The sequence below is a fragment of the Sarcophilus harrisii genome, chromosome 3 (assembly GCF_902635505.1).
Source record: "Sarcophilus harrisii chromosome 3, mSarHar1.11, whole genome shotgun sequence".
Taxonomy (NCBI): domain Eukaryota; kingdom Metazoa; phylum Chordata; class Mammalia; order Dasyuromorphia; family Dasyuridae; genus Sarcophilus; species Sarcophilus harrisii.
In genome coordinates this window covers 419,305,871-419,325,358 of record NC_045428.1, presented here as the reverse complement: position 1 = coordinate 419,325,358, position 19,488 = coordinate 419,305,871, and the positions used below count along the sequence as shown (strand labels likewise).

General features: G+C 33.7%; 1 protein-coding gene across 4 annotated transcripts in view; it reads left to right on the top strand.

Moving 5' to 3' along the window:
* Positions 1-19,488, top strand: part of GPD2 (glycerol-3-phosphate dehydrogenase 2) — a 180,906-nt gene that overhangs the window by 148,375 nt on the left and 13,043 nt on the right. For all 4 annotated transcript variants that reach the window (XM_023499218.2, XM_012544744.3, XM_031960649.1 and 1 more), the window contains exons 9-11: positions 2,346-2,539; positions 18,920-19,054; positions 19,302-19,477. In XM_023499218.2, coding sequence (XP_023354986.1) covers positions 2,346-2,539; positions 18,920-19,054; positions 19,302-19,477 — 505 coding nt within the window. The remainder of the gene's footprint in view (positions 1-2,345; positions 2,540-18,919; positions 19,055-19,301; positions 19,478-19,488) is intronic.

The window sequence follows — 19,488 nt, the reverse complement described above, 5'->3', positions numbered from 1 at the left end:
ACAATGCCTAGCACATTTAGTGGATTCTTTTTTTTTTTTTTTTTTTTTTTTTTCTTCTCTCCTTCCCTCCCCGCCCCCCTTCCTTTCTAAATTGGGTTCAAGTTTTGTCTCTGATATGTGTGTGTGTGTGTCTCCTATCACTAAATCACTTAGACTTTAGTTCCCACGTAGGTCTCTTAATAAGACCAAAAGTGCTGGAGAAAATTCAGAGCTTCATTGGGGGGCTTTTTTTGGGTGGGGGTGCTAAAAGTTTCCTGTACCAGAGAAATCACTGGTTTGGACCAAAAAAGTAAAAAAAAAAAAAAAAAAAAAAGCATATGCTTTTATATGTATATGTTGTCTTCCAAGGAATGTAAACATTCCTTGAGGGCCAGACTGTTTCTTCCTTTTTTATTATTTTAATGTCTTGCTTAGTGCCTGACACTTAGTAGGTATTTCATAAATGCTGATTAGTGGAGTGTTTGATTAAAAATACATTCATTAAATGCTGATGTTTCCTTAGGGATGTTCTGGCTCATAGCATAATTTCTCTTTATTTGGGTATTCATTGCCGTCTCTTCTGATATTTATCCCAGCATTAACTTAATTTTTTTTTTTTAAAAAAAGAACTATACCCTTCAAAGTTTGTTTTGTGCTAATTATTATGCTAAAGCTTTTTGGCATTTATATAATAGTAAAAATCTCTTTTCCCATGAAAACCACTTATTTAAGTTATCCTGGTTTTCATAGTAGATACAGAAATCAACCCCAAGCTAGAAAGGGGAACAAATGACATCCATGTCCAAAAGAATTTCATTTCAGATAAGTTTCTGCTATATATTATAGTCTTTTTTTGCGTTTCTTTTTATTCTCAGGAAACCTTTCACTAATAGATCTATCAAATATCCCAATAGAAAAATAGAAAAACTTTTCATCATGCTTTAAATATTGAAGAACTATCTACCCCTAATTGACTCTTTTAAAAATTGTGAGCATTTACTCCAAGCCAGTATTGATGCTCTAAATAGCAAGCATGAGGACCAAAACATTAAAAAAATGATATAAAAATATTTCCTTTTGATAGATTCTTATGACTTTAGGAAAATTAATACTAAGCCATCCTCCCTCCCCAGTCTTCTAATCTTCATATACATATACTTACATATTTATATACACATATTTGTGTGGATGATTGTGTTGAGATTGGGAAGGAATTCAGAAGGTTGGTGGTCACAGACTGGTGTCATGCCATCCTCCCTCCCCAGTCTTCTAATCTTCACATACATATACTTACATATTTATATACACACATTTGTGTGGATGATTGTGTTGAGATTGGGAAGGAATTCAGAAGGTTGGTGGTCACAGACTGGTGTCATGAGGTGTCTCAAAAGAATTTGCAGAATGTATTATCCAAGTGAAGGGGCAAAGTTTATTATAATTGCAACATCAATTGAAATTAAAGTCCAAAAGATTTGGCAAAGAAACAGAAGCAAGGAGACACATTTATCTGGTGGTTCTTGTTCATTGATATACTAATTGATATGTAAGAGGTAGAACCAGAATGGTCTCAAGAATTTGATTATCACTGATCCACAGAGAGTAATGTTTGTAGGACTGTTCTAAGGAAGACTTGAAATCATCCACAGATTGTTAGAATAATAGTCTCAGGATCACTAATATATCTTCCCTAAAGTCTAAGGAAAGAAATATTATAATCCTAGGCCAGAGGATTTTTATAATCATTGACAGAATAGCATTCTTAGATCAGAAGGCCTCAGAATCAGATTCCAAAGTCAGAAGATTTACAATCACTGACCAATTGTTAGAACAGAAGTCTCCTAAGGCCTGTCTTTCCTAGAAGCTATATTACATCAGTTGGTCATTTGTAATTGATTGTGGCTTTTAAAAGATGAAACCTGTACCTTTTCCCCTTAGTTGTAGAATTGGGGAGAACTATGGGTATGGAACTCTCGATATAATGTTAATTTGTTGCACTAATTTTGCTAATCTGTTTTTTTTTTTTTCTACTCTTTTTCTTTGTTTGTTACAAAGAATGACTCTTTGGAAAGCTAGGAGATTTCGAAAGGAAGGTGATGTGGAAATAAAAAACTTTTTTTAGTGTGACTTTTCTAATTTGACCTTCTTTGTTTGGGGACCATCATCTTCCATTATTATTCCATTAAGATTCTCTTTCTGAATGAAATATTTAAGAAGTATTGCTGTTAAGATTTCTTCTTTTATAGGTGAAAGTCATCATTTGGATGCTTGAAAAAGGTGGATGAAAATTGTCTTTTAGAGATGCATATAACTAGTTTCCTTTGTACCGGTTCTGAAAAGAGTAACTTTTTTTTTTTAACTCTCAGCCCAGAGAACATGGGACTGCTTGACCCTGCTACTAGTGATGGACGTGTTATTTTCTTCTTGCCATGGGAAAAGATGACCATAGCTGGAACAACTGACAGTCCAACTGATATAACTCCTCACCCTATTCCTTCGGAGGAAGACATTAACTTTATCTTGAATGAAGTACGCAACTACTTAAGTTGTGATGTTGAAGGTAATATTCTGCTTCCTTAAATTTTGTTTGATTTTACTTTTTGGGAAAGTATACCATGTCCTTCCCTTATTTTATAATCTCCACCTATGCCTTTGCTTAACCTGCAGTTATGAACTTTAGAAGGCTTTTGGAAGATATTTATCTCATAGTGACCAATTTAAATGATGAGGTAATTTTCTTTTCTCCCACCAGTTCCTCTGTTATATGCTATACTTTCTGGTATTTTTTGGTTAAATGCTATTAATGTATTTGTAAGATATGTGATTTGAATTTTCTGGCATTTCTGAGCCAAAGTAAAGCTTTGATTCTTGATTTGTTTTGGTATCCAGAGATTCAGAAAGGGAAAAATTAATTTTGGGAATAAGCACATTGGAAGGGATATGATAGCTGCAGCTTTGGTTCTTGGAATCTTGCTAAGGACTTAACTTCTCCTTGTTGAGGAAGTGCAATATTGATGACTGAATTTAGCTAAAAAGGATTCAGAGACTACCTTCATTTTTTAGTTAAAAAGTCCACTTTTTGATAATGTTTTTCATAATGAATGTTTGCAGGAGATTTTAAAAAAAATTTTGTATCTGGTGTCAATTTGGTAACATTCCTTTAATCTTTTTGACATTTTTGAAGGTCATACTAAACCAGAGGCAAGTATTGGTTTGTGTTGGTGGAGGGAATTCCCTATGCTGACAAAATCACATATCCCTTGAGTATTCCCACATGCCATCTCGGTCAACTTTTGTACCAAACACCTGTCATAGTAGTGGTTTCTTTGAAAGAAAATTAATGATCTTAGTACTTATAAGGCTGTGTTGCTATGGATAGGATGTCTGGGCCTGTTTTTGTTGTTTTTTTCACCTTTAAAGTGGAGATAATATTTATATCAATAACAATAACTAATAGTTGACATTTTATAGTGCTTTTAGTTTCGTAAGGCATTTTATATTTGATCTTCACAGTAATCATGTGATGATTAAAAGCATTTCTCAATTACATTTTAATCTGCTTCTGGCCTTTCCAATGAATTTTGCCAAAAAGTTTGCCTCGAGTTTGAAACCCCTGCTTTAAAGAGTCCTGTTATTTGTATATTACCTAAAGCAGCAGTTCTCAAATTTTTTGGTCTCAGTATCATTTTAGATTATTGTGGACCTGAAAGAGCTTTTGTTTTATGTGGGTTTTAATATCTATAATATTTGCCATACTAAAAATGAAACAGACATATTTTAAAAATATTAATGTTTAAAATTATTTAAATAATCAACTCATTACATGCTAACATTTTTTGTAAAAAAAAAAAAAAAAAGCAACAACAAACCCTAAATTTTCAAAAACAAAAAAAAGAAGAATGGCATTGTTTTGTATATTTTAAAAACATAATCTTTAGTACCTAGCTTAATAGAAGACAGCTGGATTCTCATCTCTGTTTTTTCGTTCATTCTGTTGTCATATGTTGTTTTAGTTCAAATATATGAAGAAAACTTAGCCTCACACAGATGTATAGTTGAAAAGGAGAGAAGTATTCTAATAGGCAAATAACATCTTTGTAGTATTAAGAAAACAGTTTTGTCTTCACAAACTTCCTGAAAGGTTATTAAGATCCCTCAGGAGTTTGTGGACTATACTTTGAAGATACTGATCTAAAGGGTTCTAAATTTGAGTGCTTGAAAAACAGTTTCAACAATAATAATAACTAACATATATATATATATATATATATATATATATATATATATTACTCACTGTGTGCCAGATACTATGCTAATGGCTTTACAAATATCTCATTTAATCCTCACAACTACACTTGAAAATAGGTGCTGTTACTATCCCCATTTTACAGATGAGAAACCGAGGCAATCAGCTAGTGTGAGTGTCTGAGGCTGGATTTAAACTCTGGTAGGTATTCCTTACTCTAGGTCCAATGCACCCTTCTTTGCATCACCTACCTGCCCTTGCTATGATAACATGTTCATTGTGGTCAAACAAGTAGTAGTAAAGTTTCAAATCCTCTGATTTATTGACTTAAAATGTATCAAGGGTGGATAAGGTCCATTAGAACAATAGCAACAAAAAACCTCAAAGTACTGGATTATTTAATAGAAAAAAATTCCAGTACATTCAAAAATGAAAGCATTATTTGATTTTGGAGGGCTTCCTTTTTTTTTTTTTTTTGCTAGAATTATATAATATAAAAAACTTGTTAAAGATAGAGGTATATTTATAAAATCATATTGAAATAAATTATTACTTTGAAGAGTTAATTTAAAAAGGTAAATCTTATATTTAAGTAGTCAAGAAAAAGTGAGTTTCTATCTGAACCCAGATATTTAGGAATATATACTTAAGGAAAAAATGAATTTGGAAGCAGGAATTTATGTTGCCCAATTTTGGTTCATTTGTATATTAATATGTGGTAACTCTCAGTAGTGGGAATAGTAAGGTTTCTCTATTCTATTGCTAAAAGTCTAGGTAAAACATGATACTTAAGTCCTAAAGGAAGATGGCTTACTCGATTCCAAATGATCAGTAATATTTACCACAGGTTGTTATGTATAATAAAAATACCAATAATCATAAGAATAAAAATGACAACATATTTTTATGACTAAAATGTTTTAAAAAACCACTTCACAACAATTCAGTGATGTTGGCAGTACCAATGGGCAGCTGGTGTTAAGTCTTCCATATTGATACCACCTGTAAATGAATGAAATATGATCATAGCTTTGGTTGGCCTTCATCATTAACCCCACTTAGAGAGCTTTATGGTAGTAGTGGAACATTCAAAAATAATGGACAGCTATGGTCAAAGTTGATTTTAAGAAAAGTGGTTGAAATTGTTAACTGAGCATGGCTAGTCAGGTCTTCAACTTCTGGGTCTAAAAACATCTGTAAATCAGCTTTCCAGGTGGGAAGCACCTGTGGTAAAACTAGTAGATATATCTTAGCCCTGAGAGGGCCCCCTTCCTACACTCCCTCTCTTGTGCTCACTTATTATCACTTTTGTCGATTCTTAGTTTAAGTATTTATTTTCTAAAATCAAAGATCCTCAAGAGCTTTTTGTCCAACCCTCTAATACATCAAAGGCACTATGTTAGGGCATGACATTGAATCTAGATAGGACTAAAAATTAGCCATTGTATAGTTTCATTTTATTTCTAAGGGCCTTTTTGCATAGGTGTTTTCATTACAGAACAAATTCCAAGTAGATCTTAAAATGACTCAGTAAAAAAATAATGACCGTAATGAAGAGGCATGTTGTGTCTTTTAAAACTGGAGAGAGAGGAATTCTCTTAATCATTTTCAAATTTAAAAAATATAAAATACAAAGATAGTTAAATTCCATTGTGAAATTTTGTTAAACAAAAAAATGAGTTTAGAACCATTAAAGACGTGTATTGGAAAAACACTCTTCACAGTAAACCCTTCTGACAAAGAATTGACACAAATAAGTTCTCTTAGAGTCAAAGATTCTTAACTTGGGGTCCAAAAACCCTCAAAGAGCTTATGTGTAGATTTGGGTATGGAGATTCTTCAACTTGAGATGCTAAAATTAGTTATTTATTTTAATTAGCATCTACTTGGAACTTAGCATTTTTTTCAATTGTTGAAAAATATTTTTCTGAGGAGAGGTCCTTAATTATGATTCATCAGACTGACACAGCTGTCCATAACATACACATAAAAAAATTAAGAATTCTTGCTCTTAACTGATCAAAGTACATAAATAGGCAGGTTTTGGCAAAATAAACTTAAATTATCAATGAAGATGTGAAAAAATTCAAATTAATAATCGGAGAAATGAAAATCCTGAAAAACCTATCAAATTGGCAAAGATAATGAGAGATGATATTTGGTACCATTGTGATGCTGAAAAATATATATGCTAGTGCACTGCTTCTGACACTGTGAATTGGTTCATTTATTTTTTTTAAACAATTTGGAATTATAAAAGGTGCAGAAATATTTATGCCCTTTAATATAGTTATCTCACTGTTAGAATTTCACTGGACATTATATAAATTTAAGATCGATTTAAGGAAAAAAAAACTATAGTTAATAAAAATAAAAATTAAAAAAACCCTGTGAAATCAAACTATATCAATTGGAGAATAGCAAAAGAGATATCTTATGAATGTACTGGAATATCATTGTGCCATAATAAATAATAAATATTTTAAAGAAATAGAGACTTGGATGGAAATGACAAGGCAGCCAGGTGGCAGGGTGAGGTAGAGTATGCCAGACTTGGAGTGAGGAAGACATCTTCCTGTTTTCAAATCTGGCCTCAGACATGTTCAGCCTTGGGCAAGTCACTTATCCCCATTCCTCATCTGTAAAATGAGCTAGAAAAGGAAATGGCAAAACACTCCATTACTTTTGCCAAGGAAACATCAAATGGGGTTGGAAAGAGTTGGACATGACATAATAATAAAATGAGGGTGACACAGATGGAAAAAAGCAAAACCAATAGAAAAACATATGTATTGAATACCAGTATATAATAAAGTAATAATAAGAAGAAAAACCTTTTTTTAAATATACAAAAAAGTTCATGAGTCATGGAAACTTTCAAATAGGCCTTCTCCCCCCCCCCCCATGTTGTTAAAGTTATGCTATGCATTTTCGTTATTTTTTTAAATAACTGTCTCATCAGTCACTTTTGAAAACATTTTTTCCCCTTTCTATATACTTGTTGATGGGAATATAAGATTTATTTGGGGGAAAATATTAAAATAATACTAAAAAATGAGAGCAGCAGCTTGCAAGGATGGGCAATATCATTTTCCCGTTACCAGTGAACCATGGCATTAAGATTCATATTTTTCTAAAGGAATTTTATTGGTCCCTGAAAGAATCATTCTTTTCAAAGCTTAAAAGGGCTTTAAAAAAAGAATCCTTGAGCTTCATATCATCCATTCAGTTGGTTTACTCATTTCAGTTTCACCTACGTATTTTCATATTTGAGTTGCTAATAATATCCTAGGTGCTGTACCAAATACATTTCTCACTAGTGTGTTATGGTTTTATGATGTGTTTGTCTGTCAGGTAGGAACTGCATTGAGTTCATCCATTCATTTCACAGAACCTCATAAGTACCTGGGGAATGGAAATGACCTTTGCTTTCAATTGACCTGATTTAGATTTGAACTGTTAACCTAGAAGAGGTTCCACATCCCATAACTACTCCCTTGGGCCAACTAGTCTCTTCTACAGATTTAAAAAAAAAAATTGGTTAAGAGCATGGTTTGAAATATTTTGAAAATAGTTCTCATTCATCAGAAGTGAAATCAAGTCATTTAAAAAGGAATTTATTAAATGAATGAATAAATAAAATTCTCAGAACAGTTTCTTAGCCTCCCCAAATGGCTATAGTGCTTAAAGAAGGGGAAAAAAAAAACTGTCAAATCTTCACACTCCATGCTGTTCATCTGCTGCAAAATGCATCAGAATAATTCCAAAAAGCATTTTGCCTGTTGGGAATAAGATCATGTCTTCTTTTGCAATTTAGAAAGCTTTCTATTCACAGGCTGAAATTTCTAGATTACTTGTTTGTTCTTTCCTGAAATGGGAAATTGATAGTTTTGTTCTTTTTATTGAGTTAAGAAGAAAAATAATCTTGAGAAAAAATGTATCATTAAGTCTGTTGTAGAGAGGTTAATAAATTGGATGTGGTGGCCAGCCTAAACTATGACTTAGAAGAATGGAAATAGGATATTTGCAGTCTCTTCCACCTAAGTAGTTTTTTTTTTTTTTAACTGAGTGCTTCTGAAGGCAGTTCCACTAGTTATACACAGGTTTTCACATGTGAAATTAGTAGTGTTTATAGATGGCCTGTTATTCAATTAACAACGAAGCTGGCCATATCACCTCAATGCAGACCTGCTTTTTAACTGCCAGAGACAGCACCAGGGTTATCAACTTACACACAGGCTTGGATGTGTTCCAGCTGTTTAATTATCGTGTCACACGCTTTGCTTTTTCTAGTTTCATTAGTTTATAAATGTAATATGGTATCTTATTTCTGTGATTAACACTTCATTTCGTCAGGTTAAACATGCTGCTAGAGAAGTATTGATTTCTGAGACTTTTCTCCCCTCCCCCCATTACCCTTGTTCATTTAGATATTTCCACTGATTTCTTTTTTAAACAGCAAACTCAGGAAAGCATTATCCAAAAAACATACTCCCAAGTAGCCCAAGATGAGAGAGCTATTCAGTTTTCTTAACCTAAATGTGGTGTGTTATTTTCTACTATGAGCTTTAATAGAAAATACAGTGGTGACATATTTGCAGGTTTAAAGGAATAACTATAATTGCAAATGAAAAAAAAATTGTCTTTCTTTTTTTTTAAAAATAATATGTGGGAAAAGGTTACTATTCAGCCTTATATAACTACTTTGCATTACCTTTGTTATTTCACATTTAATATAGTATAGGTAGGATGTTTGTATTGTGAGCAATTTGAAAATAATTCAGATACCTTTACCTTTACTAAATTTACCACAAACACAAAACAGGCTGTTCTCTACTATAGACTTAATAATACATTATTTCTCAAGATTATATTTCTTCTTAACTCGATGCAAAGAATAGGCTCATGTTATCTGAGAGTGCACTGTATTTTAGCAAGTATAGAATTGGCTCTTTAAAAAAAAAATCAATTTAGTACTATTGAGTAAACCATACTACTACAGGGTACTTCTTGTGACTTTTTTCTCCCTCATTGTCTTGACTCCAAAAGCATTTTTATTTTTCTTCAGCCATCAGAAATCTCATATAAAGTTTAGGAGAACCTTAATATTTCTTCTCTAGCCACAGAAGACCAATCTGCCTTTGGTGTTTGATGGCAGAGAATGCGTAGCAGAATGCAGTTTTAAATAGTAACAGTAACACTTAGAGGATGCAACATTCTACAAGGTCTTAAAAGTTTGTGAAAGTTTTGGAAACAACTGGATGAAGTTGGTGTTTTAACTAGGGCTATCAAAGATTTTATTGTGCAGATAGGGTGTTAAATATTTCTTTAAAATAAGCAAACAAGCAAACTTGTGAGGTTTCAAGTTTGAGGGTAATTTGAGAAAAAATCAATCCTTGAGATTCTTGTGTCAGAATAATAATAATAGTAATAAGCAAAAACAGTAGCATTATTTATATATTGTGTTTTAACATTTGCAAAGCATGTTACAAATATTAATTTATTTGATAGTCACAATAGCCATGGGAGATACGTATTATTTTTATCCCTATTTTATAGATGAAGAAATTGAGGCAGGAAATTAGGTCACACAGCTAGTAATACTATGAGGTAGGATTTGAACTATGATCTTTTTCAATCTAGTACTCTAACCACTATGCACTTTGCTCTCTTTTTAGGTAGCTATCTACCTAAGATTATAAATCTATATGTGGAAGGGGCCTCAGAGCTAATTCATTTTCCTCATTGTATAAATATGAAACAGAGGCTACATGTAGATTTTCCCAGGGTGACACATGTAGTAAGATTTGTGGGAATTTGAACTTAGGACCTTTGACTCTGGATCCTTTGCTCTTTCTATTGTATGTATTGCCTCTGTTGCTTAGTGAATTTTGCTTGAGACCATCTATTTTATTAGCTCTTTGGCAAGGGAAATATGGTAGATTCTATAGATTATCATCATCCCTTTCATTACAGATGTAAATACCAGGTACAGCAACAGCAAATGACTTGACTACCACCCCAAAGGTCACTTCTGACTTCAGTGGCCACATTCTCTTCACTGTCTTTTCCAGCTAATTCACAAATATGTGCCACTGGCTTAAGGGACACTCAGGCAGAAAATGAAGTTGAAACAGGGCAAATCACTTATGATTCAACCTTCCTTTGGCAAATATTTGTGGATTTCTTAATTGATTTAAGGCGTGGTGCCAGTAACTGTGGGATACACAAAGAACCTTCTTTTTACCATTTATTTACCACCAGTGTGTCTTTTTGCATGTCTCTTCATCCATTTTAGCCTATTTCCTTATCTTTTCAGATCATCATTGGAGGAATGATTAAAAAAAAAAAAAAACCTTCTTAGAGACCATCATGGGTGGGCTGCCCTCTTTTAACACAGAGACTAATTTAGGACTCTCCATCACTCCCACCCCAATACCCAGAAGTACCACCAAGTTGGCTAGGAGATCCCTTTTTTTCCAAGTAGAAAGCATGTCTATCATTATTTAGCCATAGTTTCACCTACTGTCTATCATTAAAAAGTAAGGTACCTTCCAATACCACCATTCCTTAGTCTGCCAAGTTCTTTCTATGAAGGAGTTATTCAAACCATCCCAGAGGAAATGAAGTCTGCCAGTTATGGAGGATCTCATCTATTTCCAAAACATCATTGAACATTTATTAAATGCCTACTAGGTGCAAAGCATTAAGCACTGGGGATAGCGCTCATATTCTAAAAGGGATGGGAGAGAACATGAAAAACCACATGAAAAATACAAACTAAGATACACACAGAATAAAAGAAACTGACATTATCAGGAATCAGGAAAAGCTTCTCATAGAATATGTGATTTTAGCTGTTACTTTAAGCCAGGGAAGTCAAGACAAGGAGGTAAAACATCCCATGCATGGGAAACAGCCAATGAAAATGTCCAGAGCTTGGGCAATGGAAGAGTCTTCTTAAAGGAGGAATGACACTGGATTGCCAAATATATGTGAGAAGAAAGTTTATAAGCTTTATGCAAATACTTTCCTTATAACAACCCTATGAATTAATGCAAGAATAATTATTTCCATTTTACAAGTGAGAACTAGGTTATGAGAAGTGAATGATTACCTATGATTATACAGTTAAGAAATGATCTATCTTTGACATAAGCTGACTATATCCCACTATCTCAGTGTATGGGTCAACTCTCTTAAGACAATAACTGGTACATTAGTGTCTAGGCTGCATCCATAATGGTTTCCTCAGCACAACTTCCCTATATCAATTAAATCACAGATCTTAGATGAGCCTACATACCTCCCTAACCCCCCACTCCCAATTTACAAACAGAAATTGAACCCTGATTTCCTCAAAGTTTAACACTATTTTCATGTTAGTGAAGTGATAATGCAGTTGAACATTTGTTTGCAATAAACAATGGATCCTCCAATTTCTTTGAGGTGATAGTTGCCACCAGTTTTATTATGTCTATTCTGATAATAAAAAGAAATCTTATACTTAAGTGACCTTCTCTTGGTCTCACAGTTAGTTTCAGAAGCAGTATTTGAAACCTCTTCTTGATTCCAAGTCTAGAAATCTGCATTTAGTTTTCCATAAGCACTTTTATACCCCCAGGAGTTCATGATATCTATAGATGAGGAATTTAAGATTTGAGAAGACTTGAAGACCAGGATGGCTAGCAATAAATTTGTTCTGATCTGTATTATTAAGAGTTCCCACATACCTGAGATCATTGATCCATTGAATCATTGGTACCTCTGTGGTTAATGGTCTTAAGACAGATTTGCTTCTAACCAAATTTCTATCAATTAAAACCATTTCCCAGATAACATCTTTAGTAAGAAGCCTTGGACTCATGTATATGTATGGAATTGGCTTGAGTCTTTGGATGTGACTGAAGACTTCTCTCTGAACTTGCAACAGAGACTGCAGCCAATTAAGATGAAGTACCCTATAGGCTACTTTATATTTTAAGTATTTAATTTTGATATTTTCCTTAACTTGGCATGCAGACGTACTTTATTTTATAAATAAATTCAATCTCAACACTGTGTTAATATAATTGAAGTGGCACTAAGAACCCAATTCAGTTGAGTTAAAATTCTACCAGCAGCATGCAGTCTGTGATTGTAAACCCAGATTATTTTATCAAATGTTTTAGAAGTGTAACTTTTGTGCTGTTTGATGAAATAAGGTAATAATAATAGTAATAATAACAGCAACATGTTTTATGTATTACTTTAAGGTTTGGAAAGTCCTTTTTATCATTATTTCATTCTGTAAAGGAAATCCTATAGTTACTTTATCCCCATTTTACAGGTGAGGAAACTGAGGCTGAAGGGGGGAGGTTAAACAATTTGCTCATAAAACTGTCAGTTGGAAGTAGGATTTGAGGTCAGGTCTTTGTAAATGTAAATTTACATGTAAATGTAATTTCAAATCTTTGTCTCTACCTGTGTTAATGTTAGCATCACAGAAGCAGAAACAACAGCCAGGAAGAGGTGGGATTTAATTTCTGATGGGAAAAGTGAGAATAATTGAAAGCTAATGATTTTGTTGCCCTGGTTGTTGAAAAGATTGAATATTCTTACCTTTGGTTAAGTCCTTCCAACATGCAAAGTACTATGACTTTACTATCAATTCAGTTTGAATGGAAAAAATTAATCACCTAATATATGAGAGATGTTTTGCTAAATATTGATAAATTCAGTTCAGCAAATAACAAATGCCTACAATATGATAGTTTCTAGGGGAAGTTACTATCTATAAATCAGTTCTTGTCCTCATTAAGGAGAACAAGACACATACATAGATTAGCATGGTATCTATTTGCTTTAGAGAGATAGAGAATAGAGTACTATTTTGAATCTGCAGGGGATGGTCTTGGTGATGTTTAGAGTTTGGGGGTAGGGAGGAGAAGAATTCATGGAAGATGTGACATTTGAGCTGGACTTAGAAAATGTATGTTAGAGTTTGAATAGGAAGAGGGTAAAGGAAAGTATGAATTATACCCTTGACATTAACTCTATGATTCTGCACAGTCAGGAAAGTATACAGAAAGTTTAGGTATGTACAGGGATCGAAAGAGCAAGTTTATTGGTATTTAATAAATAGATGTAACATGACAATGATGTGCAAAGGGAGCACAGCCAGGAGAACAATTTCCAAAATGACAACATTGCAAAGACAAACAACTTTAAAAGATTTAAAAAACTTTGATTAATACAATGACCAACCATGATTCCAGAGAATACTGATAAAGCAAGCATACTTCTACCTCCTGGAAGGGAGATGATGGACACAGGTTGCAGAATGAGATTATATATCTATATCTATATCTATCTATCTATCTTTTACTTTTGAACATGACCAGTATGAATCATGTTGCTTAACTATGTTTATTAGTTTAAAAGATTTTGTTTTTCTCTTTTGTTTTTTCAGTGAAGGTGGTAGAGTAAAGTAGGAGGAAGTAGAAGAGAAAAAGAATACGGTGTTGATTTTTTAAAAAAAATTTACAAAATGCTTAGAAAGTGACTTAGGAGAATGGAGGAGATTGGAATGAAATATAGCATTTGGGCATTTTATGCTGATCTGTCAAACAGCAAAAGACTTGTTCATTATGGTGAAGAGCAACAGGCTTTTTTCACCAGAGTTTATACACACACACACACACACACACACACAAATTTTAGTATCTGTCAAGAAAACCCGATATAGGATCATAAATAATTGGATAAGACTGAAAAATGACTGAAGAACAATAAAAATACATATACTAAGCATTATTAAGATATAGTTTTTATATGTATATTTGTATGGTTTTAAGTACTCCTTTCTTATCTGAGTATTGATCTCTTTTTCTTTCTCATTCTTTCGACCTCCTTCCTCTTGCCAAGGTTTCTCCAATGTATCTGTGGTACTTTATTTATTTATTTTTTTGACAAATTGGAACAGTGGATAAAATTTCATAGGAATGGAAAATGCCAGATTACTATTTGCTACAGTAGGTTGGTTCTTCACTCCTAAACCCCCACTTTACCTCCCATCCCCAAAATTCACTCAGGATAATTTTGATTCTCCAAGTAAACTAAAGATGTCATCTAAAACATTCTCTACATATGCTCACCTATTTGTAGCTGAAATATTCCATTAGTTTTAAGATTTCTTACAAAATAAATTCTACATCATGGAATTTCATTATCTCACTTCCCCTTAAGTGGAAAGGTTCTTCCATCTGTCTAATCTAACTGCCTCTTCTTGAAATGTGTAATATTATTTTCTAAGCCTTATCATCTGTATAGAAACAGATGATCAATCGAATTATCATTTTTTTGAATCTTGAATTTTGAAATCAATTAGGAACCCTTCTTGACTTCACCAAGGATGTATGGTATTTAGAACTATTAATTGAGGCTGCTTTCCAATTTGTCTTCCAAATTGTAATCATTTCTCATTTATTATTTTAGTCAATCAACAAATATTTATTAAGCATCTGCAATATGGCCAACACGGTGTTAGATCTTGAGGATATAGGTAATCAATCAATTAATCAATGTTTATTAAGCACTTACTGTATAGCAGGCAGCTAGAGATATAGTGAATAAAATCCCAAGTCCTGAGTATGTTTAGGATATATACTTCAGTATGTTCAGGAGTTCAGATCTGGCCTCAGACATATACAGTGAGATCTTGGACATGTCACTTAACTCTGTATGCCTCAGTTTCCTCATCTGTAAAATGAGAAGGAAATGGCAAGCCCGTCCAAGTATCTTTGCCAAGAAAACCTCAGAAAGAGTCAGAAATGACTGAACAACAAAATGTGCCAGGCTCTGTACTGAGTGTGTAAATGAAACAGTTTCTACCTTCAGGGAACTTAGGTTCTATTATAGGAGAAGATAATTATCTAAATAAATATAAATTAAAAAATACAAATACATGTTTCTGGGTCTATTCTAGATTTTTTTGTTCCTTATTAAAGGGATGAGACTTAGATACTCTTAAGGTAAAATCATTAATAAGTATTACAGTGATTTTTTTTTTTAACAGAAGTACTTCTTCTTAGTCATGTGAACAAAACGATAGAGGACTAGACATTTTCTCTTACATTCTCAAGCCTAAAACAGAAATTATGAGCCAATGACAAAGCATGTGGCTGGCTCCATGTACTTAGAATCCAAGAGAAGATTAAAAAACAATACTGAAAACCTATGAATTGATGCTTATGATGTTTATGACTTAGCTTCTCTCCCTGTTATGACCTTATAACAGGTCTCAGGACCTGAAATAAATTTACAACAAAATTTATCTACATCTAGGCTTCTCCTTTCCCTCCTTCCATTGCCACGAACACTGTGGCTCAAGACTGTGGAGGTCTTGCTAAGGTTACAACAGTGGAGTCTTAGTCTTGCTATGGCAAAAGACTTCTTGGAGTGGCCATTTGTGTAGCACCAGTGTGGCAAAACTCTGAAATGCCAGTCCTGGGACAGATAACTTGACCCACCAATGCAGCAGTCAGAGAATTAAGAAATGAAGAGTGAGACCAGTCCCCAGGACAGGGCACCATGTATGTGGGGAGTTGTGCAATACATCTAGTAATGTTTAGGCATTTCAGCCTGATATTTGCAAAACAAAGGAAAATGATGAGATAGAAGATAATGAATGTAGGAACATGGGATTATAACAGTGTTTCTAAGTGATTATAAAAAGAAATAAGAAGAGAGCAGAATTTATGTCCTGTCCAGCAAAAATAAGGGGCAGAATAGAATTTGATGGCAGGTCTCACCAAAGGAACAAAAAAGAAGATAATTGGGAATACAAATATGTAGAAGTAAAGGCCAATCTAGAAACAAGAAGCAAAAATATCAAGAACTTCAAAAGAAAATATGCTTATAATTCAAGAAAAACATACTGATCTCAAAGATAGGATATGTTGAGCACCTAAGGATTATAGCTTTCTCAGAAGAACAAGACAGGACAAAAAAAATCTTAATGCCATTAATGCAAGATGTAATAGAAGAAAACTGGCCAGAATGTATAGACACAAATAATGAAATACTAACTGAAAATATTCACAAATTGCCTCCAGAAAACCAAACAAACCAATGTTGGCAAACTCCAGCACACATAATAATTAAATTTAAAATTCAGTTTAGAAACAAGCTCTTCAAGCAATCCAGAGAAAGACCTTCAAATACAAAGAAAGGAAATTCATGAAACTCAAGATTATTTTGGGACTATTTCACACCAGAAAATGTAGGAAGAAATATGTTCTGAAATGCAGTGGAACTTAAAATGAATCTAAGGTAACTTACCTGAAAATCTGAGCTTAACTATACCTGAAAAAAAAAAAAAAAAGATTAGAAGTCTAATAATAGACATTTTTAGAATTTTTCAAAAAAAACAAAACAAAAACTGGAGAGATTTGAGTTCTCAAATACCCCAAACAACAAATATAAGAAAAGTGAATAAATACAAATGGCAGTTATGCCAGAGTGATAGCAGAAGACCAGTAAGAAACTTCTTTCTAAACATACACGGGAAGAGAGGGATGAAGGCAGTAATCTGGTCAATGTGACAGGAATATGGAGCATTTTGGGCAGAATCTCATGACAACTTGAATCCATATATTGAATCAATATATGTGGGTGGAGAGGCTCTAAATGACAGCTAACAATGAGGGGAATATATCCTCCAAGAGCCTGTAGGGGAGTAGTTGAAGATAAGGGAGTGGAATGAAAAGGAACGAGGCCTTGCTTTGGTGGTCCATTGGTTAATGCTTCTGTGGGTGAAAAGTGATAGTCTGTGAAGGGAGATGGATACCTACACTAGGTGTGGTCTGAATGGTTAGGGCTTTATGTCTATTGTTCTACCTTGGGGAAGAGGTTGGAACTCCTGAGAGAAACTGATATGTGGTGAAGCATGGACCATGGGGGGGAGATTCTGAGATAATAGGTATCCTGGGAAGGGGAGAGATCAATGGCGGCCTGCATAACAGGATGAAATGGAGGTGGACCCTATCATGGAGCAGTGTCCTCTGACAACTGTAATAATTGGCATAGTTCTTAGGGTGAGACTCGTTGGGAAAGAAGAATTTATGGGGCAAGCTTTACAGAGCAATGGCAGAAAGAAACCACCTAAAATATAACCTGTGATTGGATGAGGAATACAGAGAATAGAGATCAGATGATTGGCAGGAATCATGAATCAAGAGTGTTAGGATCTAGATAGCAGGAAGATGGAATAATAAATAGAATGGGAGAAATCCTTTTTGAGAAATGGCACAAAAAAGAAATATTAAAAACTAATGAACAGGACTAATTGAAGAAGACAGGAGGAATCTATTTGATTAAGAAGCAAAAATTGGGGGATGCTTATTATATGTTCATATAAAACAGGAAAGAGGCAGGAACTAATAAGCAAAAACCTAAAGTGAAAGGAATAATAAATAAGAGAATCAGAAGTGAGGGGGAGAGCGCCAGTGGGAATGGTATTATCTTGGGAAAAGGTTAAGGTCAAAAGAGAGTGCTGTAATGGGAAGAATTTATAAAATACTCCATATTGTATGATAAAAGGAATATTAAACAGTCATTATGGTTCAATGGAAAGAACACTGGATTTGGAGTTCAAATACTCCAGGCCAATCACTAACTTCAATTTCCTTTTTTTGTAAAATTCCGGTTGTTGAAATGTACTACCCTCTGTGGTCATTTCTGTCTCCAGCTTTTTGTGAGTCTACAGTTCAGAAATCAGGCGAGTTTAACCTTTGATCCAAGCTAGGTTACTTGGCCAGTGAATTTACCTGTGTGAGCCACAGTGTTTTCATTCGTGAAATGGGAATATCATACTTTTACCATCTAACTCTTAGGGTTATTTGGAGACGGGTATTGTAAATCTTTGAGAATCTATGTAAATATACATTGTATTTAGATAGTACCATGTTTTTAAAGCATTCAAGTATCTGTATCTGTTCAAATAATTTTTCTTTTCCTCTAAAAACCATGTTCTCAAATACTATGAAATGGGAGGAGTTAATATAAAAGTATTAACAGCAGTAGGGAAAGAAAATAACAAGAAAAAATAGTATCTAGCATACTATAGGCATTAATAAGTGGTTCTTTACATGAAAAAATATTGAAAGGAAAAATAAACTCTTAAATGTTAAAAATTCTACAATCTCCATAATGGTTTGGTTAAATAACATTTTAAAGGAATTTTGTTTTCTCACATAGGAAATAGAAACAGGAATGGGGAAAGAATGTTTAGGAAGAGTTTTAGGTCTTTTGAATTTCAGGGATACTTCGAGGGGGGCAGTTTTTTCTGCCAGGTAATTCCATCTGGAGGGATGTTGATAACTAGTTTCTCTTGATTATTATCTGATCCTCATTAGCATTTCCTCAAGTGCCAGACTTTTTTTTTTTAATGATAATTTTGCTCAGGCTAATACATTTAAGCATTAATAGGATCATTACTTTAATTCATATTCATTATTACCTCTAGATTGTTTTTCTGTCCAACTTGGCAGCTGGCCAAGTAATTCCAACTTATATTTAAGGCTATTTCCCCTTCTCTGAGTCCACATTATTTTCCTCTTGTTTGTAACTTCATCCTACTGTTTAAAAATCGTTCTAGTTTTCTTTACATGCTAATGAATTAGCACACTCAGCTTTTATTTTTATTCTCCACAGTGAGAAGAGGGGATGTCCTAGCTGCTTGGAGTGGAATTCGGCCTCTTGTTACAGATCCTTCATCTAAAGATACCCAGTCAATCTCTCGAAATCATGTTGTTGATACCAGTGATAGTGGCCTTATTACTATAGCAGGTATGGGAAATTGAATTGGTATTTCATGAGTCTTAGATGATGGTCTCTACAAGATCCCACCTTGAGGGACCTGAATGAATGAATGCTATCAAGAATTTCTAAATTATTGCTGTTATTGAAATCTGAATTAATGCCATTATGGTATTGTAAGCAATGAAATTAATAAATGATTAATTTTAAAAAAAAAATCAAAACCTGAGCAGTAAGATAATCTGGTGACTTATTTGCTTCTCCATGTTGTTTTCAGGTGGAAAATGGACCACTTACCGTGCGATGGCTGAAGATACCATAGATGTTGCTGTCAAAAATCACAATTTTAAAGTAGGGCCAAGTAGGACAGCTAACCTTTTCTTGCAGGGTGGTAAGGAGTGGAGCCCTACTATGTACATTAGACTGGTTCAGGATTATGGACTTGAAAATGAGGTATGTGTTTG